The 26842-nt window shown below is 36.7% G+C and overlaps 1 protein-coding gene across 1 annotated transcript; it reads right to left on the reverse strand.

Annotated features, from left to right (window-relative positions):
• Nucleotides 1–28: 28 nt before the first annotated feature.
• On the reverse strand, nt 29–22120 carry LOC111632125 (chordin-like). Its single transcript, XM_023376490.1, has 23 exons — nt 21710–22120; nt 9422–9525; nt 8445–8571; nt 6900–6968; nt 5317–5434; nt 4312–4411; nt 4099–4240; nt 3809–3934; nt 3646–3740; nt 3417–3561; nt 3233–3345; nt 3040–3150; nt 2818–2965; nt 2529–2740; nt 2332–2451; nt 2079–2264; nt 1912–2005; nt 1692–1834; nt 1511–1619; nt 1342–1440; nt 1174–1271; nt 999–1098; nt 29–929 (listed from the first exon to the last, which is right to left on the reverse strand). The coding sequence occupies exons 1-23, from the start codon at nt 21846–21848 to the stop codon at nt 850–852; spliced, it is 2778 nt and encodes a 925-aa protein (XP_023232258.1). The 5' UTR covers nt 21849–22120; the 3' UTR covers nt 29–849.
• Nucleotides 22121–26842: the final 4722 nt, after the last annotated feature.

A 26842-nucleotide genomic window follows, 5' to 3' on the forward strand; every position in this document is an offset into this window, starting at 1 on the left:
AACTGTGATGGTTCTTTCATCACTATTAAATATACCTGTGTAAAACTCTCAAAATTCCATAACAACAAATCTAGAAAGTTAACAGTTTAATTATTTTGGTTTTTCTTTTTCTCAGTATATAAAGGCAACAGTATAACAATCTCTTATTAATTAATTAATTAACATATGCGAACATTTATACCGTTTTGGCACGCCACAATCTAAAAAAAAAACAAACCTTGTAGTGTGTGTTTGTGTTTATTCCACCCTGTCAAAAAAAAAAAAATTAGACTGTAGCTACCTGCAAATAACTTTCGCAGTTATAAAATCTAAGATGGCACGTACACAAAAATATAACGAAGAGTGCATCTCTTTGGAAATCATTGATGCAAGCGAGAGGTAGACTAAAGGTGGCAAGCGTTGGAGACGAAAAAGTGTCTTGCGCTTCGTTCGATAGTCCGACGAAATGCGGATCGAGAAATGAGAAGATCGTACGTTAGGATGCATCATGCCAAATTATATCTATCACAGCTTCACCTTTGGCACACTTGTCTGTATAGAATTTTTTTCAGCATAAATGCCTTACACATATCCACAATGAGACATATACAAACTGGCTTGACCAGATAATACTATATACAAATTGTCGGTTTTACAAAAAAAAAAAAAAAACTATGTTTTCGGGTAATCTAGGCACCTTGATCCATTTTGGCACACTTATCACCTTCACTACTCCGAAAATAATGTTAGTTAATCTCGACGTTTGCGTTTCGGTGTCCATTGCGTGTGAAAATATATTTTATAATATAGTTTTAAAAAATGTCATAATATACATGAGTAAAAATAAATTGCAGAAGTCATTCTCTGCGTTTAACTTATTTGCCTCTTATTTTTGATTTTCCATTTCCGCTTTTCTTTTTTGGATGGGTGATTTTCATTGTACAATTTACCTGTGGAAAAATTGAAAATTTTTTATCATCAAGTACTACAAAATTCTGAAAGTTAACGAGCTTTTGTACCATTTTCTGGACATCTCGGACAGCATTCGCTCTCGTCATAGATTTTGCTGTCGCAGGCAAGTTTTGGACATTTCTGCCTCCTGCATTTTGATTGTCCGTCCTACAAAAACAATGTTTTTAGTTAAAATTTTCTCCTCTCACCAAATAAAAAGAACTCGTTGATTCGTCTTTCTACCTTGCAGTGACAGTTAATGCACTTCATTTCTCCAAAAGGTTGTACCGTTGGATGCCATTCGGCTCCGTTAGCGAATATCTGTCCTCTCGTTTTGCATCCTGTCAAAGTATTTTAAGGATTTGTGAGTTTTTAATTTAACAGTTGCAGCCTTTCGATCAAGTAACTTACCTCCTTCTAAAAGAATATCTCTCTGTTTTAATTCTGCCTGATCTCCGAGAGTGCCAGCAAAGATTTGGCCTTTGTAAGGAGGGGATTCTACTACTTCGTCTAAAAATACAATAGTTTTAAGTGCAAAAATAATTCTAGTACACAACATAATTTGAATAAATCTATTTACTTTTACAAGTCTTGCAGCAAGCCAGCGGATCTGCACGAACTGCCTTGTGATCGGGACAGGATAATGGTGGACACACGGTTTTCTGGCATTCCACAGTCAATGTATCGGGCTTTGCAAATTTTCCAAAGTTAAAATGATAGCTATGACTTCATATATCAAAAATACAAATTATAAATATTACCTGGCAAGTACATATGGCACACGTACTAAATCCAAATGGAGGGATATAAGGGTGCCATTGACTACCGGCACTGTGGAATTTTTTATCTCCTTCGAAGTAACACCCCCTAATTGCTTCTTCGGCAGTTCCATTAACATTAGCGTCTGTAAAACATATAAAATAATAACTTTTTATTCTAAGGAAAATGCGACAAAAGTACCGTAACGTACCAAACACATACCGTAACAACTAGGGCAACATTCCGATGGTAAAGTCACGGGATTATTGCATGTGGTTGGAGGACATATTACTGAATCACACACTACTTTACCTCTCTGTATTAAAAAGCAAAAATTAATAATGATTTACTTTGATACGTTAAATTTCGTATTTCGAATGGAAACTTGCCTGACACGAACACATCCAACATGGATTATGCTCCGCCTTCCACTGGGTTCCGTCTGCAAAAATCTTCCCTTCGTAGTAACACTGGGAAGAGTCTCTCAATATTTCGTTCGATCCATCTTCCATGTAAGGGAAAGTAGATTGTTGCATAGGATCCGATCTCAGTAAACAATTAGCAGGAACATAAATCTATTAACGTGCAATATAAATTATCTGTTATAAATACACAAATACAAACAGTTCGATAATTTCTTACTTTATCGATCGTTCCCTTCAGTTCTATCGATTTTTCCCGTCCACTTTTAGTGGTGACCAACACTTGACTATTTCCAGATTTCAAAGTGTAAATAGCCATTATTTCGGTCCTATCTTCCACCTAGAATTATATCTATATAAGCATTTATTACATTGCTTAAATACCTTCCTAAACATGGAAGTATTTCCAAAAATTACCTCGTCTCCGTCCAGTTTTTTTAATACCTGCTGCCTGGAATTATAATCAGATTTCTGTAGAATTTCAACCAAGTGACGATCAGATTTACTCCCTTCCTGGTCTAAGTTAGAGACGTCCACTTCGTAATGCAACACACAGTCTTTGTCTACGGACAGCCAAGCAATTCCTGCTGCCGAAGAATTTCCTTTAGACGAAAGTAGGAGCGGCATTTCTGTGGAATGATTTAACTCACGTGAGTACAAACTGCATTATTTTTCTTGTATCGACTAAATTAATTTAAGAACTCACCGCTGACGAAGGCATCGGTGTACAAACGCTGGCGGATTCTACCTCTGAGTTCGTTCTGATCATCCGAGGTGGACACACTCAAATACAAGTCATCGGTCATTAACATTTCAATTAACTGAGAATTTGTTTCAGCAAAAGTACCATTTGCCTAGATGAAAAATTTTTCATTTGTTTTAAAATTATTTGATAATTCTTACGCGCTAATTGAAGCGTTCCGTTTACCCATTCTCCCGAAAAGTCGAGGTTATTGATTTCTCCTAAACTCACTCCCTCATTGGCATCTGTTTGAAACAGAATGGAAGAAGGTTCGTGTTCCGAGTCGACAACATGCAACTAAATAAAGATTAAAGCGATGAAGCGAAATTGGGATACAAAAATTAGAAACTTAATTCCGAAACGTCGTTCGAAACCTAACCTTGTAGTTGACAGTCCCGTCGGGATTTATTGAAAATAATACAAATCCAGAGGGCTTTGTCATTTGAAACGCTTTGTTCGTCAACTTTTCAGAAGTTAAAACGGCTTGAAAAACTGAAAACCGGAAGCAATTTATGAGGTCATTTAGTAGATAAATTTGCATAATTTTTGAAAACTTCTCTTACCATTACAAGTGGGTTTCACTACTATTCGACCTCGCAACATTTTACTTTCGTCTGTAGAATTAATCGTCATCTCTAACTTCCCTTCGCTTAGCAGCTTCTGCACCTTGTCGGTCATTTTCATTTTCATGTTAGCTCTGTTATATTCCTTTGCAAAGTAAAGGCGAAGTCAATTATAGCGGATACACTAGTTTGTATGCAGTTTTAAGTGTATTATAAAAACAATACTAACTGGATTTACTTTTGGCATAATGACAACAGCCTCTGCCAACAGTGTGTTGTCATCCCTGTTGTTGATCCTGATAAATACTGCAACATTGTGGGAATCTACAAACGAGTTCGGTAATGTAACTGTTCTCTTTAAACACTGCTCGAGTTATCTTACGGATGCGTACCTTTCGGAGAAAACACTCCATTGAAATCGATAATTACGTGCACGTTATCCTGGACGGGAGCTATCGTGGCGATTCCTCCGGAACCGGCATTAAGATCGTCAGACAGTAACAAGGAGCTGTACACTTCTGTAAATGGGAAAAAGTTCCGTGTGATTCATTAACCCACATCCAACTGGTGTCATTGTTCCACATCCTGTATCCTCACTCACTCGGGAACGGAGACAATTTCCCTTTCTCCCCACTTAATTATCTACCAGACAACAGGTAAATTGCTGCATTTAAATACTTACCCGTATTAAATCTCATATTTTTTAACAGTTTTCCTCCCACTTCTCCGTCAGGATGTTCTGACGTCGCCAGGACGACGTACAGACGATCCTTGTGTAACAGACGCCTGTAAATTTTCGGTAGACTCCTCCACGCTCCGCATACCTAAATGGAAATTTTCAATTTAATAACGAAGATTTAAAAAAGAAAAGTAAGGTGGGAATTAAATAGCTCACTTTCGATTCGTTTACATATTTGGGAAGAGCATTGACTTCGTGTTCCGACAGAATGGTGCCTTCGTCGTCGGTAAACCGGACCGAAGTAGGAAGACTCAGCCTGAAAAATGTTTTAGATTAATTTTAAAGAATTAAAATTTTTTTGTATCAATTATATGTAAGCATGCTGCTCTTGCAAATAAGCTTGAAGTGAAAGGTGCTATAATTAAAATTTTGGAATGTACATCACAGGAAGCACTAATAATCGTTTTTATACAAGGATCTGGTAAAAATTCATGAAAATTTCGACTTGTTTTTATTTGTCTTCCAGGAATCCTTGTATAAAAAGGTTTATTAACATCCTGTGATGCCTCATTCCAAAATTTCATAGTAAAATTCCTGTCCTTTCAAGCTCACACTCAAAGAAGCTTTAACAGAATTAATACTTTACTCTGAATAAGAGCCATTTTGTGAGAGAGAAGCATTTTACTATAAAATTTTGTAAAGGGGCATCATAGGAAGCATTAATAACCCCCTTTCATACAAGTATCTGGTAAAATATTACCAGAAGATTAAGTTAAGTCCAATTTTTCAGGCTGTCTTCCAGCAATATTTTACCAGATCCTTGTATGAAAAGGATTATTAATGCTTCCTGCGATGCCCCTTTACAAAATATCTTTCACTTCAAGCTCATTCTGAACGAAGCTTTACACTGAATAAGTGCTATTCTGTTAAGTATAATTCTGTTCAGCTTCCTTAAGAATGAAAGGCATCTTACCACAATTTTTTTTTAAAGGGGGCATTACAGGAAGCGTCAACAATCCTTTTCACACAAGGATCTGGTAAAATATCCCCGGAAGACTGGACTTATCACGTGTAAAATATAAAAAATACTCTGCTCTTCCAAGCATCCTTGAGAGCGAGTTTAAAGTGGATACGTACGGAAAACAATTAAAATTTTGGAACCAAGCTAAACGGCACGCGCCCGGACCAGCGCCGAAATCACTCGATTTATCGTCTACTCACCCGGAATAATGAATCGTATAGTGAAGATTTCTTTTATTTAAAATGGCATAACCCCTAGCCGCCGCACCAGTCTGTACGTTTGGTAAGAACCCACGTCCGGTCATCAGGGCAGAAAACTCTGAAAAAAAATAATAAAATAAATAAATAAAAAGAGGAGTGCCGGATTATCGAGAAGGGACGAAAAATCGAGAGGGGGAAGAGGAAAGAAGAAGAGATAGCGTATGTAAAACAAGTGGTCCTTGGCCTAATTTCAACTCTAGCACTCATTGTTTGAACAGAAGCGAGAGAGCGACTGCACTCGTTTAAAAAATATATATAAAAAGGTGGGGGGAGAGTTTGCTATCTCATTTTGGAATATTATCGGCGCCAACGAGGTGCTTAAAAGTGCATCCCCACAATAAAAAAAAATTGCGATAGCTTTCAACATTGATGCAAAACCTTGAACTCGAATCCACGCCCATCAATTAAATATTCCCTTTCAAGATACATGTTTTGATTTGGTCCCGTAGGATGGCGCCACAATGTCGTGCCCCCGCCATTCGAAAACAAGTCCGAAGGTTGCAGACGGAAAGAGAGAGAGAGAGAGAGAGAGAGAAATTGAAAACGCTCTCCCTCTCCCCCCCCTCTCCTCGCACGCGGAATTGCTCGCGTATTGGCCATTGTGGATGTAACTCGCGTTCGGGATCGTAAACTGCGCGTTCTCTCCCCCCGTTCGTAGGCGTGAGCGCTCGTTTTCTTCATCCGGGGGTCACCTTCATTTAAATATTATCTAGATGTGAGGGTGTATTCGTTCCGTCTGCCTTTCTCTCAAGGGTAAGGAGCACTACCGAAGAGAATAATTACACTCTTGATGGGGGTTTTTTTTATGGGTACGCATTCGGTGTACATTACGTACTGTACTCGTTAATTCTTAATGAAGGTCGTGGTGTCAATCGGTCCTTTCATTCACCTTACCCCAGTCTTTTATTAATATTTTGTCTCGCCCGAATTTAGGGTGGTACGGTCCTCCCTCCTCATAGAATAAGGGTCCACATTAGAATCCACGGCTCACCCTTGATGATCCCATGGTTTTAGCACAGGATCGCGACTATTCTAATAGTTCTCGCTTTATTCTTCTATGGTTAACACTTAAATATTTATCATCTAAAGTAGAAAATGAGGTTTTATGGTTCTGTACCGAGCAGGGTCATCTGGAACCCCTTTAATTAAAAAAAACATCTCGTTAACTACAATGTTTGAGTGCCCTTTCCATAAGAATTCAGCATAAGAATCCCACAAGACCATTTTCAAAATTCATTGATCCTCGGATCGACCGGGTGCGCCCATGACGTACGGGTGGCACTACATAATCCACCTTACCATAAAAAGGGAAATGGTCTTCCCAGGTGACAATACAAACTTGACCCGCTTTCAAAACGCATCCCAGCCTTTCTCATCTCCACCCACACCCCACTACTTGAAGATAATTTAATCTATAATTAAGTAACGGCACAGAAGGAGAAAATGGGGGGAAGAGAGGGTTCGTGGGCGTGCGAAACACAGTCATTGTCATTCCAATACAGTTACATAATTACGTTTCTTACCTTTAATTGCATTTTCCTCTTCGTCCTCGAATTTCTTCGACGCTAGATCCTCTTCTAGATCCGCGTAATCTGGAAAAAATTATAGCTTTTAAACTTAATTTACGCGTGGTAGGGGTGGGCAATATCGACACGAGGAAGAGATGCCAAAGATTAGCCCCTTTTTATAAAAATCTATCGACAGAAACACTCGAAACACACTTCGGGCCTCCCTCCACTGAAGGCCCCGCGCATTGCAACGCGCGCACAAATTCTAGATAAAACCCAATACTAGTGTATGGTGCCAATGCACCCTTCGAAGTTCATTGTTTTTCAAAAAGGGCAGTGTACTCTCGATTCTGAGAAAGATTCTTTCGAGTCTCCTTTTTTTCTGGGGGTTAACTCGAGCAAGAGGGGGAAAGTCTATGTTTTAACACAGAAAAACCTCGATACACACACACACAAAATCCCCTACAAACATCCCAAAGGGAGGGTAGTCAGCCAATAAAATTAAAAGGGGGGGAAAAATTGTAGAAAACCCAAATCACTTCTGCGAAAAGTAATCTTTAATAACACTCAAGAAGGGTTACATAAGCTAGTGTCATGTGTGCCCATCACACGGCGAGAGAGAGAGAGAGTAATTAATATCGAGAACACTTGTCCAATTTCATGTAATTAACGAGTCCGAAAATTCAAATAATTAATTATAATTAAAGTATTATATTTTATTTCGCTCTTGCGCCCCTAAAATTCCCCCCTTCCCCGAAAAAAAAATATCCCTCTGCGTAGTGTTGCCAACCCCACTAGAATATTGGAGTTTTAAATGACTTTCTAAGTTGCCGGGAGGGGGGAAAATGCGCAGACGTCTTGGAAGATCCACAATTAGGTTGAACTTGATTTCGATCCTAGTGATACGGTAGCACATTTCTGGGGGGCGCACGCGCGCGCAGACACCCGTGCACGCGGAGGTAAGCGAACCCGTTACGCGTTACGTCACCCCCTTACGGTATTTCGCCCACCGACAACGTCCGTTTTGGGTCTTGGCACTCGCCCAACTGTCCACGTGTCTCCTTGTTTATATACACACAAAACAACGAACGGGCCGACACTCCGTCTATAAATATCGACGGATACTTCCCCCCTCTCTCCCCCGCCCGCTTGGAAGTTTGGGTTCCTGACGTCACCGTTTTCGGTCCCCCCAATGACCTCGGCAACCGGAAGTAGGATGAACTATTCTTCAAGTTCATTGACCGCGGATTGAAGAAGAGTGAGAGGAGAGAATTGTCAGCTGGTTTCGTTTAGTCCCAATGACGTCACGCCGAACCCCCCTCGCAGGGAAATTTCTGTTAAAAATGACAGACAACATCGTGAACGAAGAGGGAGAGAGAGAGGGGAAAAAAGAAATATCAATCATGGAGCTCCACGACGAAAGATGGCCCCTTTCCATAAAAAGAATTAAAAAAAAAAAAAAAAGAAGTCATTTGTGACGTAGATTCTATTATGTAATCCCGGCACTCGACAGTGTTTCGTAGTACGAACGGTTGAGTAAAACACTAGGATATTGCTCACCTTGTCCCGGACAGGTTTTGCAGCACCTGCCAGATTGGAGGACCGGATTGTGACAGGTCAGTTTGGGACAGTCGTACTTAATGTTGCGACACCTGACTTTGGCTGTAACTCGTTTCTTCTTGCGCACCTAAAGCAGAAAAACACAAGATATTAGAATTCCACCCCGAGATGTAACAAATCTCTGTCGCTCCCCCTTCTCGAGCGGCACCCCCACACACATACGGCAATGGAAGAACAATAAAAGGAAGCGAATTTGCCACAATGGGAACCAATTTTGCTACATTAAGCTATCGTTTTATTTTGCAGAAACATCAGAAGAACGGGCGCGCGATTCCCCCCCCCATTCCCGAAAAGCCGATAAAATGGGTTTATAGAGAGAAAACGGCTTTTTTTTAAGGTATTAATCCCCTAAGACATCCCGAAAATTCCGAGCTGGCATTCCAGAAACGCTGGAATGGTCCGGATTGTCGGAAGTGTCTTTAAGGTGTGCCATCGCCAAACAGTAAAACTCGGGGGTGTTAATGCGTTAAGCTGTGAAATCGTCACGTGCACTAACAATGTCGTGGCAGTCAAACAAAGGAGGCCACCGAGCTAGATGGGAGATAATCTTCGGCTCCCAACTTTAGTGAAACCAGGTGTTTAGAGGGGACGTGGTACCCATTCCCAGAAAAGGTTTTTTCCATCCCCTCTCCCGAACGCTAGCCCCCTTAGAGATTTGGAGGCCGGGCGAGACTCCCAAATCGCGCGAGAAAATGATAAAAAGTGTAGAGGGCACTCCCGGAAGAAACTCATTTTTGGTGGTGCTCGGGAGGGCACGGGGATAGTGTTACGCCCTTATCGAGATGTTTACGTTTGACGGCTCGGCACTGGCAGGGGGATTTCGACACAGCGCCAAAGTGGCCACCTTTCAACGCCGTAAGTGAGGGGAAACCACAGGAGAAACCCCCTCCAAAAAAAATAAAATCTGAGTTACTCACCGCAGTACACTCGCATCGAACGCAATACAACACTCCAAAGGGTGGGCCAAGGTCGGGTCTCCATCTTTCTTCCAACTCGTAGGTCAGATTGCCGAAAGTACAGTCTGGAAAACGGTAAAGCGAGGTCAGAAGAGACACGAGAACTTTCCACCCCCTCTTGTATTGTTTGTATTGTCTTTTCGGGGGGTGTTTTAACGCGCGGGCGCGCTATCTGATTTCTGAAAGATGCATCGATGTTAATTTTGGTAACTGGGAGAGCGCGAGACGTGGCATAGACAGGGGGGGGGAAAGAGAGATATCTCTGTGCTGAGTATGTCGACGGGACATTGAACTTCTCACTGGGCGTTTGTCCTAATAACTTGAATGTCAACTGTGTTGCTGTCGTGTCAACAATACTATTAAGGTTCTATCCGACCAGTAAAAAAATGGGTTTTAATTAATCGAATACGTATCGACATACAGACGCCATGGAATAATTGCCCATAACCTAATGACCTTATGCAGCGCGTGAGCGTCTGAATACATAGCGCAGTTTTGAACCATGACTCGACTCGTGCCATTATTATTATTACTTTTTTAGTGATTAATCTAGTGTTTTTCTCGCCGAAAACTTCGATATAACAGTACTTCCGCGCGTTATACGCGTGTAGAGTTGGCTCGTTTTCTTCTTCTTCTCCTTTGCATACGAGTTAATAATGGAATGAGTGTAATGCCGAGTCGTGTGTTTAGTAAATCACTTCCGCGTCACGTTTTATGCAAATGAATATAATTTTCACGACTCGATATTCGATTTAAAAAGCTCCCCCCTCTTTAGCGCCACTCCCACATTCCTCGTTATATGGGAACTGTGCGGCTGGAGTGTGTGAAACTTTCTAGGAAACGGTACCGCATTCTAATAATGGCTTTCCCCTCTTTTACTTGCGATTTATCCGTATTGCGGGGGCGTAAAAAGCAGCCAAACTTCGGTATTGCGTCGGCGAACGATTGCCTAAGACGTTTTAAACGGGGTAAACCCTTCGCTAAATGTAGATTTTGTATTGTATACATCATAGTTATGAGCTGTTCGACACGCTTTACGGGGGGGCGACGGTATATCGCGGTTTGACTGTATTTACGTATTCGAGTTGGCGCCGCTAAGTTTAACAACAGACAAAATTAAGCGTAGAAATAAGGCCAAACCTCGATGTAGTGTCGTCTGATAAATACGGTATTAAATAAGGGGAAAGCCTCGGGTGTCTGCGAATTACTAAAACTTGAGATTTCGCACTGTAAACGGGTTGTCGTCGTCGAATCGCGTGTCTTCCAACGCTATTCAGGAGGGCGTTATATCGAGGTTCCACTACAGTTACGAGTACATTTAAATTACGTATTTGTTTAGAGTAGTGCAGCCGAACCTCCGAACAACGGACATTGACGGGAATATCAAAAACGCACGCAAAATAATCTCTATAAGGCGGACATTTTTATTATTATTAATTAACCTTTCTTTCGGGAACGTACGTTCCCGAAAGAAAATGGCCGCTGTTTAGAGGTTTTTTTTTGGTTCAAAAATTGCATATAAATTCCCAAAAAATTGGCCGTCGCTTAGAGGTGTTCGCCATCGCAGGTCCGACCGAAGAATTTACAGCAAAAACTTGAAGAAAATAGGGAAAAAATGAGAAGTGTTCGGCGTTTCCCCCCCACCTCTAATTCGAAGCCCCTTAAAACATGTTTTCGAACACGTAAACCGATTAGCGTTTAGAGGGACATTAAACGAGCGGACATCAAAGGGTTTGCGAGTCGGCTTACGCAGGTCAAATGGTATAGAAGTAAATGATTTTATTGGCTGTTAATTATATCTTTAGAAAATTTATTGGAAAGTCAACTAATAAAAAGTGATAAAAGACGAAATTGTAGAGAGTTTACTCGTTTATAACTTTAGAAAATACACTGTTTTGAAGGACATTTATTGGCTATAAAAATAGTCGCTTAATTACTAAACACAGTGAAAATATACTAAAATATTGTCGAATTTTCAAGTTTTTTTTCTCGTTGAAACTGGCGATGAAAACTGGATTTTCTACTAGAAAACGGTTCCCTCATTGAATATATATTTTTAATAGAAAACCGAATTTTTATCGCCGAAATAAGCCAGTTTCGACGAGGAAAAGTCATCTTTTAAGTTTAAAATTAGGATTTACCTCATTAAACAGACTTTTCCTCATTGAAACTGGCGATAGAAAATCATTTTTTTTTAACTAAAATATCGGTAGATTTTCAATAAGAGAACCGTTTTCTAGTATAAAATCGAGTTGAAAATTAGGTTTTACCTCATTAAAAACTGTGCCAATAGTTTTAATTAAATTCGAAATTGAAATAACAATTAATAATCGAGACTCTTGCGATTCAAACAAAATCAACTTTCCAGCGAGTTTGGGGGTTTGAGGAACACTAGAAATACCCTAAATTGGGTTTAAAATGCTTTAATATTTAGTAAATTAAGTTACTTTTAAAGAATTAAACATAAATAAAAACACGCTTATCTGTAGTAGAGCCTAGTTTACATAGTAACCATGTAGACACACGTTACCGAGTGTCGCAATCGATTTCCCCCCCTTCCCTTTACTATGCGCGGATTCTTACAATTGTGCAATTGTGTGTTGTAATCGGCGATATTTGGCCGATTTGGGATTTTAAAAAGATACCGAATTGCACGAGTTTCTCTGACGTTTGCATGCTTTTTCTCTCGCACCTTTTCCTCTTTTCTCTCTACAGAATGGTATTTTGTGGCTTTCTGCTTGATATTTAACGCTCGGTCCGCAGAGAATGCAATTATAAACATCAAAAAATGCTTAAATATCTTCTTTTAAGACTGTTTGGAGTGATTTATTTACTTTTATTTCCTCAATAAAAATGCACAGTAACTGCCAAAAGACGGCTGTAAACACATCCCCCGACTAACAATAAATAACATTTTCTCCTCCTCTTCAGCCTGGCAGTAAAAGGTTTTTTTTTTCTGTGTTAAAAAATGCTTTTCTAAGCATCGAATTGCATAAAAAGCCTGGGATATTTTTTATATTAGATCATAATTATACCATTGAATTCTAATTAATAACTATAGACTTAAATTATACATAAAATACTGTTTAGTAAAAGTAATTATGCCTTAACAGCTTTAATTCTTGTATAAAAACACTAATTAATGACCGTAGAAATGCTTTAATATTGACTTTTCATGCAAAATTAAGGTACCGAGTAGCTTTCATGACCATAAACATTAGAATTAACCCCTGGTTTTATGTAAGTCTACGGTTATTAAAGAGGCTACTGGGTGGCATTGTTATGCTTTAACATGGATTTTCGTGCAATTCTTTGGTTTATATCCAGAATTAAAGCTGTAAAGATCTAGTAAATAGGCTTAATTCCATATAGTTAAGGCATAAATCACAGAATCATTAATTAATAAATCATAGAATTACATAAAAACCATGCTTTAATTCTATATTAAAGTATAAATATGCCATTAAGCATCCTTAATTCCATATAAAATTAAATTATTTTTTGAAGTTAATTAATGTTTTTATTATTATTATTATTAATAATAATAATAAACCTTCTTGATGTTTATGAATAACATTAAGCAATTGATTAGGTTAGTAAGAAAGTTGTTATAGACATTAATTATGTAAGCTATATCAATAAAACAAGTTTTAATGTCATTTAAAATGTGTTTTTATAGTTATTACTTGCTTATAATGATTATGTTTAATGGAAAAATTAATTCTAATTAATATAAAAAGCATATTTTTATATATAAAATCGACTTCTTACATTAAACAATAGCCATTAAGCGTGCTTTTAAAGGCAACACAATGCAATTAACAGCATTTCTGTACAATACTAATGCTTTGTATCGCTTGTATACAGTATTATATGCAAAGAAATTTCATTTTAATTAACATATAAGCCTTTTTTTTTATTGTAAAATGGCTTCTTGAAAGGGATCTGTTAATACTAAATTGGCGGAAAAACCGCTCCATGTACAAACGACACGGGTTTTTCGGGCGAAAAATTAAATTTTAATGAAGAAAAAGGGAGATTTTAGGGCAGAAATTAAGGGTTTCGCTTTAAAAAAAAAAAAAAATGATGATGTTTTAGAAGCGGCGATAAGCTTACAAAGGGCTTCGTTATGTCTGCCTTCGGAGGAGTTTGTATACAAATTACACATCGGACACTTGGAGTTGTTTATTTACCGGACGTAACAAGTAATATAAATAAGGGAAAAATCAATGTTATCAGCCAGACTTATCTGTCTCACACAAAAGGAAAGGAACCTGACAGAAGAGGAGTTGTTTTGTCCACAAAACTTTCTGGCTCTTCAAGAGAAACCTGTTTATAGGAGATTCCGCGCTATGCGGAAAGATGATTTATTTCCTTACACGAAATTTAATTCTACACGGGAGATAAAATAATAATAATAAATATATATATATATTCTTTATTTCTTTTTATTTGAATTACGGAAAGAGGAAATATCAACTTAACACTTTGTAACTGAAGTTTGTATACAATTAAATAAGTCTTCGTTGCTTTCGCCGGGAGTTTTACGGATTAAAAGGTCTCTTGTGTAGGGAACTTTTAATCCCTATTCCCTAATGAATTGCGAATTGTACTGTTTTTTTTTTTCCTCCCTAACTCCTGTTGAATTTTTCCCGTACTTCCCTAGTGAAAATAATTTATTGTTAACTGTGGAAAAGGGAAATTTTTCCCTATCGATAGTGAATGCTTCCTCTTTCCCCTGGCGAACGAACGAACTTCTCTCCCGTTTTTTCCCTGTCAAATAATGAATACTTTTTCCCTTACACTAATTAATTTTTCCTTTCTTTCCTAATGAAACAACGTCTCTTCTTCTTTTTTTAATTTTTCTAATGAATAACGAATTTTCCCTTAACGAATAATGAATTTACGCTGATGAACTTTCAAAAGGGATTAAAAAGATCCCTTTAGGGGATATTCTTACGTCAGACACTACTTAATCCCTTAAAAATTGATCAAGAAAAAGTAAATTACGCTCGATCCAATTCAAAACTTTAAATTTTAAAATTACTCATAATTAAAATGAAAAAAATATCACGTAAAATTCATTTTTATTCCATTTTTATATCTCGACAAACGAATAATCAAAATGGCGCCCTTCAATATGGCTACTATCGCCCCCTGCAACGTCAAATAACGTCGAAAAAAAAAAAATTATAGATCTAGCAATTTAAATTAAAGTTGTATTTTATTTCAGAAAAATATTTAAAAAACTTAAAAATAATAGTAATAAAAATTCGTTTTTAAATATTACACATATATTTAAGCCTCATTTAATGAAAATTCCTCATATCAAAAGAGTCCCTCTAGTGGCGATTAAATTACTTATAAAAAAAAATTAATTAAAAAAATCACCGAAATCCATTAACGAAAACCAAATTTATTATTATTATTATTAAAATATTATTTTATTTAATTAATTTGATTAAAATTTAGATTAAGTACAAGGAGGCAACCTATCATTAAAATATCATTCGGGCAAAGAATTTATTCAAAATAAAAATAAAAAAAATTATCATCAACGGAATTCAAAATCGGAATTTCTAATCTATAAATAAAACATTTCCTTTTCGAATCATAAATATATAATAATTTATCCGAAATTAATATTAATATTTACACATTGAATTTAAATATCTTTATTTATTTATAAACGAAATATTTCATTCGAACAGCGCCCGATAGCGTCGGTTTTATAAACTAACTTGAAAAGCAGACGATATGACGACGTAAATATGCGTTTAATTAATTAAGGATTTAAAATCGTTAAACATCCTGAAATCCTTAAGGAATTTTAAGGTAAATCTTAAGTCCCAACCTGATTCATAACCCGTATAAAAGGATTAATACATTATTTTGAATCCTTAAAAGCTTTTTTTTTTTTTAAATTATTAAAACTCTTGTATCGTGTCCACGCTTCTGACATGCCTAATCCCTATGACAATCCATTTTAATGATGTTTTAGGGGGTGGCCTCATCCTCGCCATCTTCTCCACTCGGAAACCCGATAAACGTAACCAGATTTAGAATTTAATCGGTAATATCAATTGGGCACGGATGTTTTAGATGGGTGTGTGTGTGTGTGTGAACGCATTGTAGGGACGTATGTGATGAGGGTGGCCTTCAATCCCTTAAAAAATCCTTTAAAACAAAAGTATTTCCCTTATAGGAAAGATAATTTCGCCTATTTTTCCTACCCGAAAAGGATTTAGCCATTGTGAGATGAAAACAATTCATACATCCATTAAAATCCTACGAAAACCGTTAATGTTCAAGAAGAAATCTTTGGGTGTCATTAAGGATCTAAAACAGATTTTACTTTCGCATCCATTATTATCCTTTTAATTCCTTAATGTAAATTCAATACATCCGTTGAAATCCGTTTTAAACCCTTCGAATCTCTAAATCCTTAAAAACCTTTTTTTTTAATCCTTCACAGCCATTAAGTTTTAATGAATACAAAAGGAAAAAAGTACTTTTAACCTTATCACTTTCCTATACATTAAAGTTTTTAAGAGGGATACGAAAGATTAAGAACAGTCGATTTACAATTGTTTCTTTTAAGAGTTAATCTCCTTAAATCTTCAAAAGAATGTAAATCCAATAAGGTAAATATTTTAAAAACAATTTTTAATTCTTTCATTGTATCGGGTTTCCATTATAATAATAATAATTATTATTATTACTCTTACGCGTAGAATTATATCTGATTAAAATGCTAGTGCAGGTAATTTACAATACTTTATATAATGTAGAACGAATCGGGATAAAGTCGAAAAGAAAATGGATTAAGAAAGGAGGGAAAAAAATCCCGTTTCTAGAACTAAAATTAATCGATAATGACATGACATTTTAACAAAAAACAATGAATTTGAATAAAATATACCAAATTATTCGATTAGAAAAAGGGAATTTTTTCTATTCTACGGAAATAATTCGAATAATTTACATAATATCTATGTCGAAATAGCAAAGTAAAATGACATCATTCATATTTAGACGTAATAAATCTATTCTACGGTGTAGAAAATAAACAATTTTCGGATAAAAAAAAAATAATTAACCTTTAGATTATCATTAAGTTAATACACTAAATAATAGGATTATTGCCTCCCTCCCCCTCAATTATCCGAACTCTCCCTTTACTCCTTACGGAATAATCGGCTTTTTCGCGGATTAACAGAGACTGTGAAATGTAAACCAAAAAAAAAAAAAATCTATACGAGGAAACCAAAGCAAACAAATCCAATAAATGTATACATTCTGCTATTTCGGTTCTAATATTCTATTTTAAATTTAGTTTTCCAGCACTCGACGACGTTCGTTCCACTTGTTCCCTATCGTTTTCTATTAGTCCGTGCATCATTTAAAAATAAAAATACAATATTCTCCCCTTACGACTTTTAAAGAAATCCGAATCGCTCGTTATCCTTATCACTTAGAAAGGGGTTTCTTTTCCCCCCTCCCCCAGTTAATAACATTGAGTGGCAGAACTATCAATTGGATAGTAGTTAGAACAATCGTAAAATCGAGTTAATATCTTCAGTTAGTAGTAGTTTACGATTTTAAAAACAAGATGAAAAACTTGCCAAATATCTATATAGAGAGAGCATTCTTAATTTATATATATTTATATTCATACAAATATATATATATGTATGTAAATTTAATTTTATATTCTACCCCCGGGCGGTCCTTTTTACTATACGCGCCCCCATTTTCCTGTTTGGGAGACGCCACCAAGGATCTTGTGGCTAAATAACTGAAGACTGGCGCCGACTAGACTAGGAACAACTTAAATATACTTAGTCGTACGACTGAATGGGGCTGCCGGCCTCAGATATCGTTCCTCACGCAAAACTTGTTGTAGATAATTACCGCAGAAACGAAGACAACTCTTTTCTGATACAAGATGGTCTCCGATATTTAAAAAAATAAAATAAAATAAATGAAATTGCAGCCTGCTCTCTAATTGATATAAATGAATGGAAAACTTGGAGTCTTAAAAACGACCGACGTTAATAATGTGTGTTGAAACATTTAAAGAATGTCTACTGAAAATTCCGATGTTCTTTACCAAAAAAAAAAAAAAAAAAAAAATTGGTTNGAAATGCAAAAAAAAAAAAAAAAAAAAAAACGGGGAAATTTCCCTAAACGGCGAGAAGAAATATCCCGGGTAAATGGGGACGGAATGCATTTTAAGTAGGGGGATAGAAAACAAAAATTACTTCCTAAAATACAAAAATTTCTGGAGGAGGAAAATTAGAAAAAAAATTTCTATAATATTTATTTTTTTCCTGGAATAAACATGCAGTATTTTTTTTTTGTATAGTGTTTAAAAGGAATTTTTAGCTTAGAAATTACACTCTTCGGGCGCTAATTTTAAAGTTACTTATTATAGACACATTTAAAATAATAATAATAAAAATTATGTATTAGAAGGGAAAATTTATTTCGCTTAAAATTAGATAGAGAAATTGATTTTTCTAAAGAGAAACCAAACGAATGTAGGAAATGAATTTGTCCTTTTAAATTGGTTCCGTGAATTTTTTAAAATTAAAAATACGCTACCGTGCAAAAAAAAAAAAAAACACTAACTCCTTGACCTCATAAAACATCATCCCTACTGGTGTTTGGGAAACGACGTTATTTTGCGAATTCGATGGTGTAAATGAAACGTGTTAAAACACTCGTTATCCGATTATTCAATGTGACACTTGAAATAACACACACACACACACTCGCGCGCGCACACACACAAAAAAATTGTAAACAATTGCGAAATATTTACATATAGAATCTGTACGGTTTTATTTTAATTTTCGGCTATATTTCATGCTACGGGTTGCTAACTGGGTCAAATGCATCCAAGGCAACTGACCCGAGTAACGAGATGTACAGGTGACCAGAAATGACGTCATATCTGGTGATGGCTGAGGAGACGAAGGAGCAGAAGCTGAGTCATCTAACCCCGCTACACCTTTTTGGTGCTTTATGTGATAGCCTTGAGCTAGGTAATTGATGACTTGCAAGGTGCACCCGGAGGGATGATGAAGTCACCGTCTCTTGCTAATTCCCAGTTGTGAAAGTAGAATGGCTTTATCACGTCTTCCACGATAAAAGTATGTAACGTGCTTTCATGTGCAGTCGCGCCCAATTTTTTTTTTTTTTATACACTTTAGTCTAGGTGTCGAATTCTTAGAATTTTGTCCTCTTTTAAAAGAAAAAAAATCTTTATACGTTAGCGAGTTAATTATTTTAATTTGAAAATAAATAATAATAATAATAGTAATAAAGAAAACAATTTTTACGTCACACTGTGCATATGAGAACATGTGCAACCTTCGAATGGTTAGTTCAAGAGGTGCAGAAATACTCGAGTGTTTCGATGGGGTTGGAGTGGAAGGATTGAGTTTCCGAAACTCTTGTGTACAGTCACGATAGTGACGTGATATATACACGTGATATGTCCAACCTTGGAATTTATCGCCCTCATCAGATGACGTCATGCCAACCGGTGTTATTACAATAGAGTCTATTGAAAAGAATAGTCTCCGGCATTATATAAAATACACTGTGAGAGGGGAGGTATAGTTTGTAACCTTACCTTATTCTTATCACGTTCATCCGTCACATCACGAAGCTTAAAGTCATAAAAATCAAACTACGGTTTTGGCTCTCTGCCAATTTAACGTCTCGGACGATACGTACAACTTTTGTTTTTTAATTTTTTTGGAAAAACTTTCGCACCTCTCCGAAGCCAACCTTGATCTTGTGATTTTTTTCTGTCTGGGATAATAATTTACTATCGTCCTTATTAGGATTTTCCTAACCTTTAAAAGCTTCGTTCACCCTCCTTCTCCTCCTCCTCCCCCCCTTTTCGAATACTCGCGCGTAACGGGCATTTTTAGCTTTTAACCGAAAAAGTCATCGTCCAACACCCCATTTGTAAAAGTCACCATTGGCTTTTTAAGAGGAAGTCCCAGACGGTTGCGTAACGTCTTTCGATCGAATGATATTGGCTAAAAAATAAAAAAAGAAGAAGAAAAAAGTTCGCCCCCCCCGACGCAAAATGCTAAAACCATACTTTTTCTTCTCATCTCGAAAATAAACCCCGAAGTTATCGGTTTGGGGGCGAAAACTAGTTTGCGTTTTGGGTCATATTAGGTTACTGACCTTTTTCGAGATCTTAACCACACGAGAAAGAGAGAGAGAGAAAAAAAAAGAAGAAGGAAAGGGGGGGGGTAGAAAAAAAAGATATACAAAATAACTTTCTTCTCCGTTTCTCGATTAATCTGCGCGTACTCGATAGAACGGAAGGGAAAAATCTGTCGACTAATTGCATCTTCTCGAATGTCAAACGAAATTATATCTGGAGGAATAGTAAACCTATGTCAATGTCAGTTGGGAGGTGGGTCAGTGACGTACTGTCTCCACGTCACTAGTGACTCGAGTAATGACGTAATGACATAGGTGTCTCCCATGGTGTCATGTGCTGCCAACAACTCTCAGGAATATCGAATGTTACAGTCAACTGGTTATTATTATTATGATACGTCTACCGATAGCAGGTGGATAATTACAATTACATCACATTGGTATTTGAAAACGATATGGAATTTTTGTTTACTACCCCATTACGCATTGCGCCATCTATTATCATTTATTCTTATTATATTTCGGGTTTGGGTCAGTGGAGTAGTAAAACAAGCGTGAGGTTCGCCCACTAATAACTTCCTCTTATTCCAATTTATTAACCAAAAAAAAAAAATAATACATATATTCTTTCTTCCACTTCATTAAGCTTTTGTTATATCGAACATTTGCTCTAATTTACTGTTTATGGTAAAACCATCGGATTAAAAAGACAACAATGGGCTCTACAACTGTTTACTTTTTTAGTATGTCCCATATAATTTATTCTTATATGTAAATTATCAATACGTTCCATAAAAATCTCTACATAAATATTTTATTAAGCTACGAAATGTTAATTATATAATTATTCGCACATTAATTATTCATAATGTCTGGATAAATTTAATATTTAAATTAAAATTCTTTAAAATTAAACGTAGCAATATTTGATTTATAGAGAGTTGTTTTGATTTATCGAAACGTTTCGATTGACGAATTACAAACTAGAAAATGCCCCCCCTCCCCCCGTTCGTTCTTAATTAAAATAATACTTTAGTTAAGTATTACTTTTTTAAAAGAATTCATTCTTTAATTACAAACTTTCCAGTTCAATCAGGAACAATAAGTTACATAGTAACGAGTTGCGACCTCGGAAAATATCCAGATAAAATACACTACAATAGCACAAGGAGGAGAAAGAAGGCCGTATAAATAATATATCAGGGTGTGTTTTATGTTTTCAAACAGCCTAAGTGTCATCTCTTTTGGGGTTCTTTAACCCTCTAAGCCCCCGATAGCCGCGCCTGTCTAGATAAATAAATAAAATAATAATTATATGCCAGTTAAAATTTTCATAAAAATTCAGTCGATTCATCATTTCAGATTTATATAATCACGACTTATTCGGTGTTTACGCTTCCACGTGTCTAATATAGAACAAATTAACTCGATAAGCTAGCAAGAGTGACGTCTCCCGAAATTTATTAGCCAAGCTAAGCGTAAATCAAACACTCCAAATGCCCTTCTAGATTAAAAAAAAAAAAAGAATTATAAAAAGGAATAAGTTTAAAATGTCGATTGTTACGTGGGGGGGAGGGTTGATTTAATCTGTAATCGAGAAAGATAGAGCGTATTCTAAACTGGCATCCCGTAATAGCAACAATATTAATCAATGTAAGGAGATAACATTGAGGGGGAAAAAGAATTGTGCTGATTTCCGATGTTTACAGCATTAAGCGAGTCAAGCAAGGTCGCAACTAGATAAATACCGGATCTCCAAGTGTTTATAAAAACTAAGAGGGTGTATTCCATATCCCTTGACACTCTTTGCCGCGATAACCGATAAATGGTCGACGACATACGATCTAACGTTGAGAAAGGATGCAACGCGATAGACACCGATTGAATTTCCGTAATATTACGACGGAATATTCGTAAAAGTCATTTTTCGGTCACGTTACTAGAGGAAAATATTCGGATAATTCGAAATTTTACACCATATGTTTAAAAAGACGGGCCGTTGGATTTTTTGGCGAATTAAAAAAAAAAATTAGGGATAAGATTGGATTTACTTACGTGTCGGTCGATTTTTACTTTTCTTGCTGGGTTCCTCGATGAGGGGAGGCTTCCCCCTGTTCCTAGCTGCATCCCGACTCCTGGCAGCTACTATCAGGACACAGAAACAATATAAAGTCAGCTTCCAAGTGGCGAGCATCGCTACACTATCAACACGAGGGGTGTGTATGGTTGAGAGAGGCGAGACAGCGCCTCGTGCGGTCAGTAGAGAGGGTCGGCTGCTGTAAGTGAGGTTGGCAATGTGTCACATCCTTAAATAGTCGGCAATGCACGTGCACAGGCCACACCCCGCAGGTCACCGGGTGCAGGTGGAAAGTCGGCAAATATTGTAGTTTACCCTACAGCGTTCCTTAGGCGATAGGAAAAGACGCACGTGTGGGATATCTACAAATATCCTAGTAAAAGCCGATGACGTCACGTGCGTATTAACCAATGGCTGCGGAGTCGAGATCGTAGCTAGCGCGTAAGATCCCGATGGCCAGGAGGTCAAAGTACCTACACCACACCCGCTCCATCTTGCGCCACCTTTGACCCGACGGGCGCGGCGAGCCCGAAACTGGCGAAGACGGGACGTGCGCATCTCCGTCGCCACCGCGCCACCTGTCGGGATTATAAAGCGGTACAGTCGATTGGGTAAGGTGCCGCTCCGCCATTCGATTATTTCGTGGTTTTGGCACGCCAAGGCGCCCGATAGTTAATGGTTAACCCGAGCATCTGCATCCTTAAGAGTGTTGCAGTTCGCAGATGGGAGTATTATCCGTTAGATGTCGCTGTTGCCGGCCAGACGTCGCCATCTACAGATGCGGAGGGAGACGTAGCTTGTCTGAGGATTGCCGAAAACCCGTTCTCCAGCAATATTAGGGCAGGTTTTTCCCCTTTCATTCTCATGTTGAGTGCAAATGCGCGAAGGGCACTTTACCGCACCCTTGCTGCACGGTGGGAATGTAGTTACAGGTGAAAGCATAAAGTAAAAATAATCCACTCCATCCATTCCGGGTATTATTATGTAAGAGAGAGTGTGGAACCGACACACCAGCGTATTTATTTACAGGAAGCCTTCAGAAATTTAGGCAGGAGAAGAAGAAGAAGAAAAAAAAAAAAACTCTACTGTTTATAATACAAGGATTTTAATACCAATAAATAAATAAAGACCAAAATATATATATAAATAGACTATACTTTTTTATCATCCTTCCTGCGAAGTTGCTTATATAGGATATGACCTGACGTGACTCGTTTTTAATTCTAAGTTATATTATGCCGTATATCGTACGTCACCCGAGTGTAGGTAGGACTATCCAAGTGGGTAGAACGTGCAGGGGGTCGATGTGACTTTTGATCTGACTGTAACTGAATGATTTTGTCAACCTGTTATAAAAATACCTGACACAGACCGAATTTATTATAATTCAGTAGATCTTCAACGCGTAGGAAGGGTCATTTCGGCTCAAACTTCTCTTGTTTTTTTACAAATCCGATTTGATTCCATTAATGTACTTTATAAACGGAGGTTGGCCCGAGGCTTATTTCGTGCCACGTGCCAATAGTCTAACGGATCAACACACTTGCATGTCCACTGGCGCCTTCCCATCGCACACCTCATTCATCTTTTCTTCATCCTTCAGATAAACATTATCTGTTGTAACATAATCTCCTCCATTGGTCTATTTATTTATTTTTTTCCTTTTTTTTCAGAGTTAATACATAACTCGTTGCATATAAGAAATTTAAAAAAAAAAACACGTGAAGTTTACACTCATCTATATTATAGAATCTTCTTAGGGTACTCTTGTAAAGGTTCCAGCTTAGAAGGGAAGCTTTTTTGTATATAATAATAATTTCTTTTCGGGTTTTTAATCAATTTTTTTTAATATTCTACGAGGAAATTTAGGATGTAATGAAGAAAATTAGGTTATCCATAATTCGACTTAATGAAGGTCAGGTTTAAGTGACTCATCGCAGTGCACGTCCCCATGGGGTATTAGTCTCTCTAGTATTAAAAATCATTAAGTTAAACAGAGGGGAGCTTATTAATGTCAAAACAAGGCACAATTCGAAATGACGTCATTGTGAGAAATATTACACAATATTGATATTAACACAATCTGAAAAACGGAATATTTTTACGAAACTACTAATGCACAAAAGGCCATTTTTTGAATATAAACAAGGAATGATTGTCCGAAGTACCCAACGATCAAGGTGAAACGGTTTTAGAGAAATTCTCCTACGTCATCGATGGATCGAAAACAATTTCGAGTAAACACAAAATAAACCCCTCCCCCTTACTCTTCTGACGTACGTGTATCGTGTACTTACGTCACACTTACGAGACATACGACCCCGGTGTATTTACTACGTCTTCCATGTTTACTGTAGGTGCAAAATCGTTATTGCAAAAAGAAAAGTATCCCCCGAAATGAATTTTCCACTCTACAATTCACTCTTGTTTTCTTCGCACGAGATATAATTTCTCAAACGATATGCAAAGTCGGGATTCTTTGAAGTTAGATCAGTGAAATATAAATGACGTCACCTCCAAGTCTGTACAAGGATACTTGAAGCACACTGCATAGCTTCCACTCTCTTGTTTCTTTCCTTTTTAATAATAAATCTCTCAGAACTCGTTAAAGGCTGTTTAGGTGCTATTTGAATAGAATGAGATTTTAATTAACAGCAATAAAGTAATAAGTTCTATCTGTGAACACCTGCGAAAGGAAACACCTCCTCTGACAGATTTAACTTTGTGGGTAGCTCTCTCTTTTATTCTAAACAAAGCACGAGGGAATAATCAATGGTTCACGCGTACACACACACACACGTCGGCACTTAGATTCACACACACATAACAGCACACCTGTATTAGCGGTCGATCTATCGCTTTTAAACAGTTTTCGGTGTTGACAATTTCGAGTATGTAAAATCCATCACACAAATAAAACCTTCTTTCGTACTACATAAATAATATATTATATAATAAAGTGAACTGTAGATTTGTTAATAATGCTAATTCTAAGGAATATAATACAAACGAACAGGGACCGAGAGAACTAAAAAATAAGTGAAAAATTTCGGTTCCAATCCTTTCCGAAAGCCATAAAAAATCGACAAAACAATAGAAATTTCAATTTTTTTATTCTTATATCGTAAGAGGCTAAATTTCGGGGGTCCTGTATTGCCAAATGCATGCCAAGATATGGCTCCTATATCTAAAATATTGCAAGATTTTTGCATAATTTGATGCCCTGCTGTTACCCCCTCTGATCGAAGTTGAGTATTAAATTATGCAAAAATTTCCAATTGTTTTTTTAAGTTTGCAGCGATACAAACAAAATATAAATAAATTTCGACTCAGATAATATAAATAATACTTCATCACAATCGCATAAACAGTTTTAAAACTCGATACTTTATAAATTGAAAGGTATAAAATAGTGTTTCTGTACAAGTTGACAGGAGATTCAAATTAAGTTTTGGCATAAAAAAAAAAAAACATTTCGAAGGAAAGTGATAAAACAAGAAAGTGATATCGAAACGTTGATGGAAACGATCTATTTATATAATTATTTATCGTATTATTTATGTGTGAAATTACACGTTGATACATATCTCGATTAGCGTAGGAGTTATCAGTTAAAGTAAGCTTTTTATATCGTTTAAAAACTTAGTTTTAATTACTTATCTCACGCGCTTCTAATTAAATATCTAGTGGATTTCACACGAGGTTAAAAGTAGAAATTCGTTTGAAAAATACCGGAATTAATTGAGCGAAAGGGAAGAATGGCACGACAAAAGTAACCAATTTACAACTTTTAAAGAAGTTATTCCTTTCTAAATCTCTAGTGTAACGTTTAGGCAAGGCCCCTTTTAGCTTTTATCTAAAGGTAGGACCTACCTCCTGCCGATTTTTGTCCTCTTCAATTGCCCGTTACGCCGACTGTGTTTCGTACACGTTAACCACCTTGATTAATTAATGTATTATATATATATATATATATAGACAGGAATAAATAAATAAATGGAAATGTTAGTCCGTACCGTCGACGACAAAGTCGCAGGCGATAAATATCGCTTCGAATTGATTTATTGCTTAATATTTGCTACTTAAATAATAATCAAAGACAGCAACGATAGAGTATTACCTAGCTAGAATTAGGTAATCAACACAGCTGTAATTTTTGGTTCAAGCAGAGTTCAGGTTAATGCCCCTTTCGGAGAGAGAGAGAGAGAGAGAGAGAGAGACTTGACATTCCACGTACAATGTCAACTGCCGGGATTCTAGAGTACGCAGTGTTGTCATCATGAAATCTCACGAATCTAGTAAGATACAGAAGACAAAAATAATGGGAATTGTTAAAAAAGTTAACTATAGAAACACTCATTGAAGTACGAAAACAAAAAAAAAAATGAATCATCTTCTTCTTCCTCTCCTCCATTTTTCTTTTCTTATATAATTTTCAATCTTTTTGTTGTTGTTGTTATTCTTTTAATTAGCGTTATAATGTTGTTAATATTCCGTGAAAATTCTAGATTCGGTTCTCCTCCTTAACTTATTATTAGGAAAGAGTCGGCACGTGGGCACTATAATTTTCGGTAGCTCAGACGTCAACGGTAGACTAACGACTAGACCCACACCCCGACTGATCGATTAGTTTTCCCCCTTACAAGTTTGCGATACCAGACATAATCTCCCTCCTTCTTCTCTATATTATTATTATTATTATTATTTAATGAAAAACGTATTGTAAATCTGATGTACATCTCGCTGATTCACTCTCTCAGAAGAAGGGAGGGAGAAAACACACACACACAAAAAAAAAGAAATTACATTACTGTAATCGATTTTTTCGTATTGACGACTCTTCGAAAATGGTTTTCGCTTGAAAAATTTTTAAAAATATCCCAAATAGTTTATTTAGTTTTGTGGTTTCAAAAATGCTTTACTTACTTAACTCGAAATGCTCTAGCATTATTTAAACATTGGCGAGAAATGACATACTTAGAATAACGCAAAAGTTTATTTTTATTAAAAAAGAAAAAAAAAATTGGGATGCACGATCTGGAATAAAACGATGCCACGCGCATACGGGGTTTAAAATACAGGCAGGACCAAAAGTCAGTTGACCGTGTTTG

Source organism: Centruroides sculpturatus, unplaced genomic scaffold, assembly GCF_000671375.1.
Source record: "Centruroides sculpturatus isolate CEXI.00-Female unplaced genomic scaffold, Cexi_2.0 scaffold711, whole genome shotgun sequence".
NCBI lineage: Eukaryota > Metazoa > Arthropoda > Arachnida > Scorpiones > Buthidae > Centruroides > Centruroides sculpturatus.

Excerpts from the sequence above, each read along its gene's own strand:
- LOC111632125 (XM_023376490.1), bottom strand. The coding sequence starts at position 21,848 with ATGCTCGCCACTTGGAAGCTGACTTTATATTGTTTCTGTGTCCTGATA. Across the intron at positions 3,741-3,808 it reads TGGAGTGTTTTCTCCGAAAG|ATTCCCACAATGTTGCAGTA; the intron begins GTACGCATCCGT and ends ACTCGTTTGTAG. Across the intron at positions 1,099-1,173 it reads GCATTAACTGTCACTGCAAG|GACGGACAATCAAAATGCAG; the intron begins GTAGAAAGACGA and ends TTGTTTTTGTAG.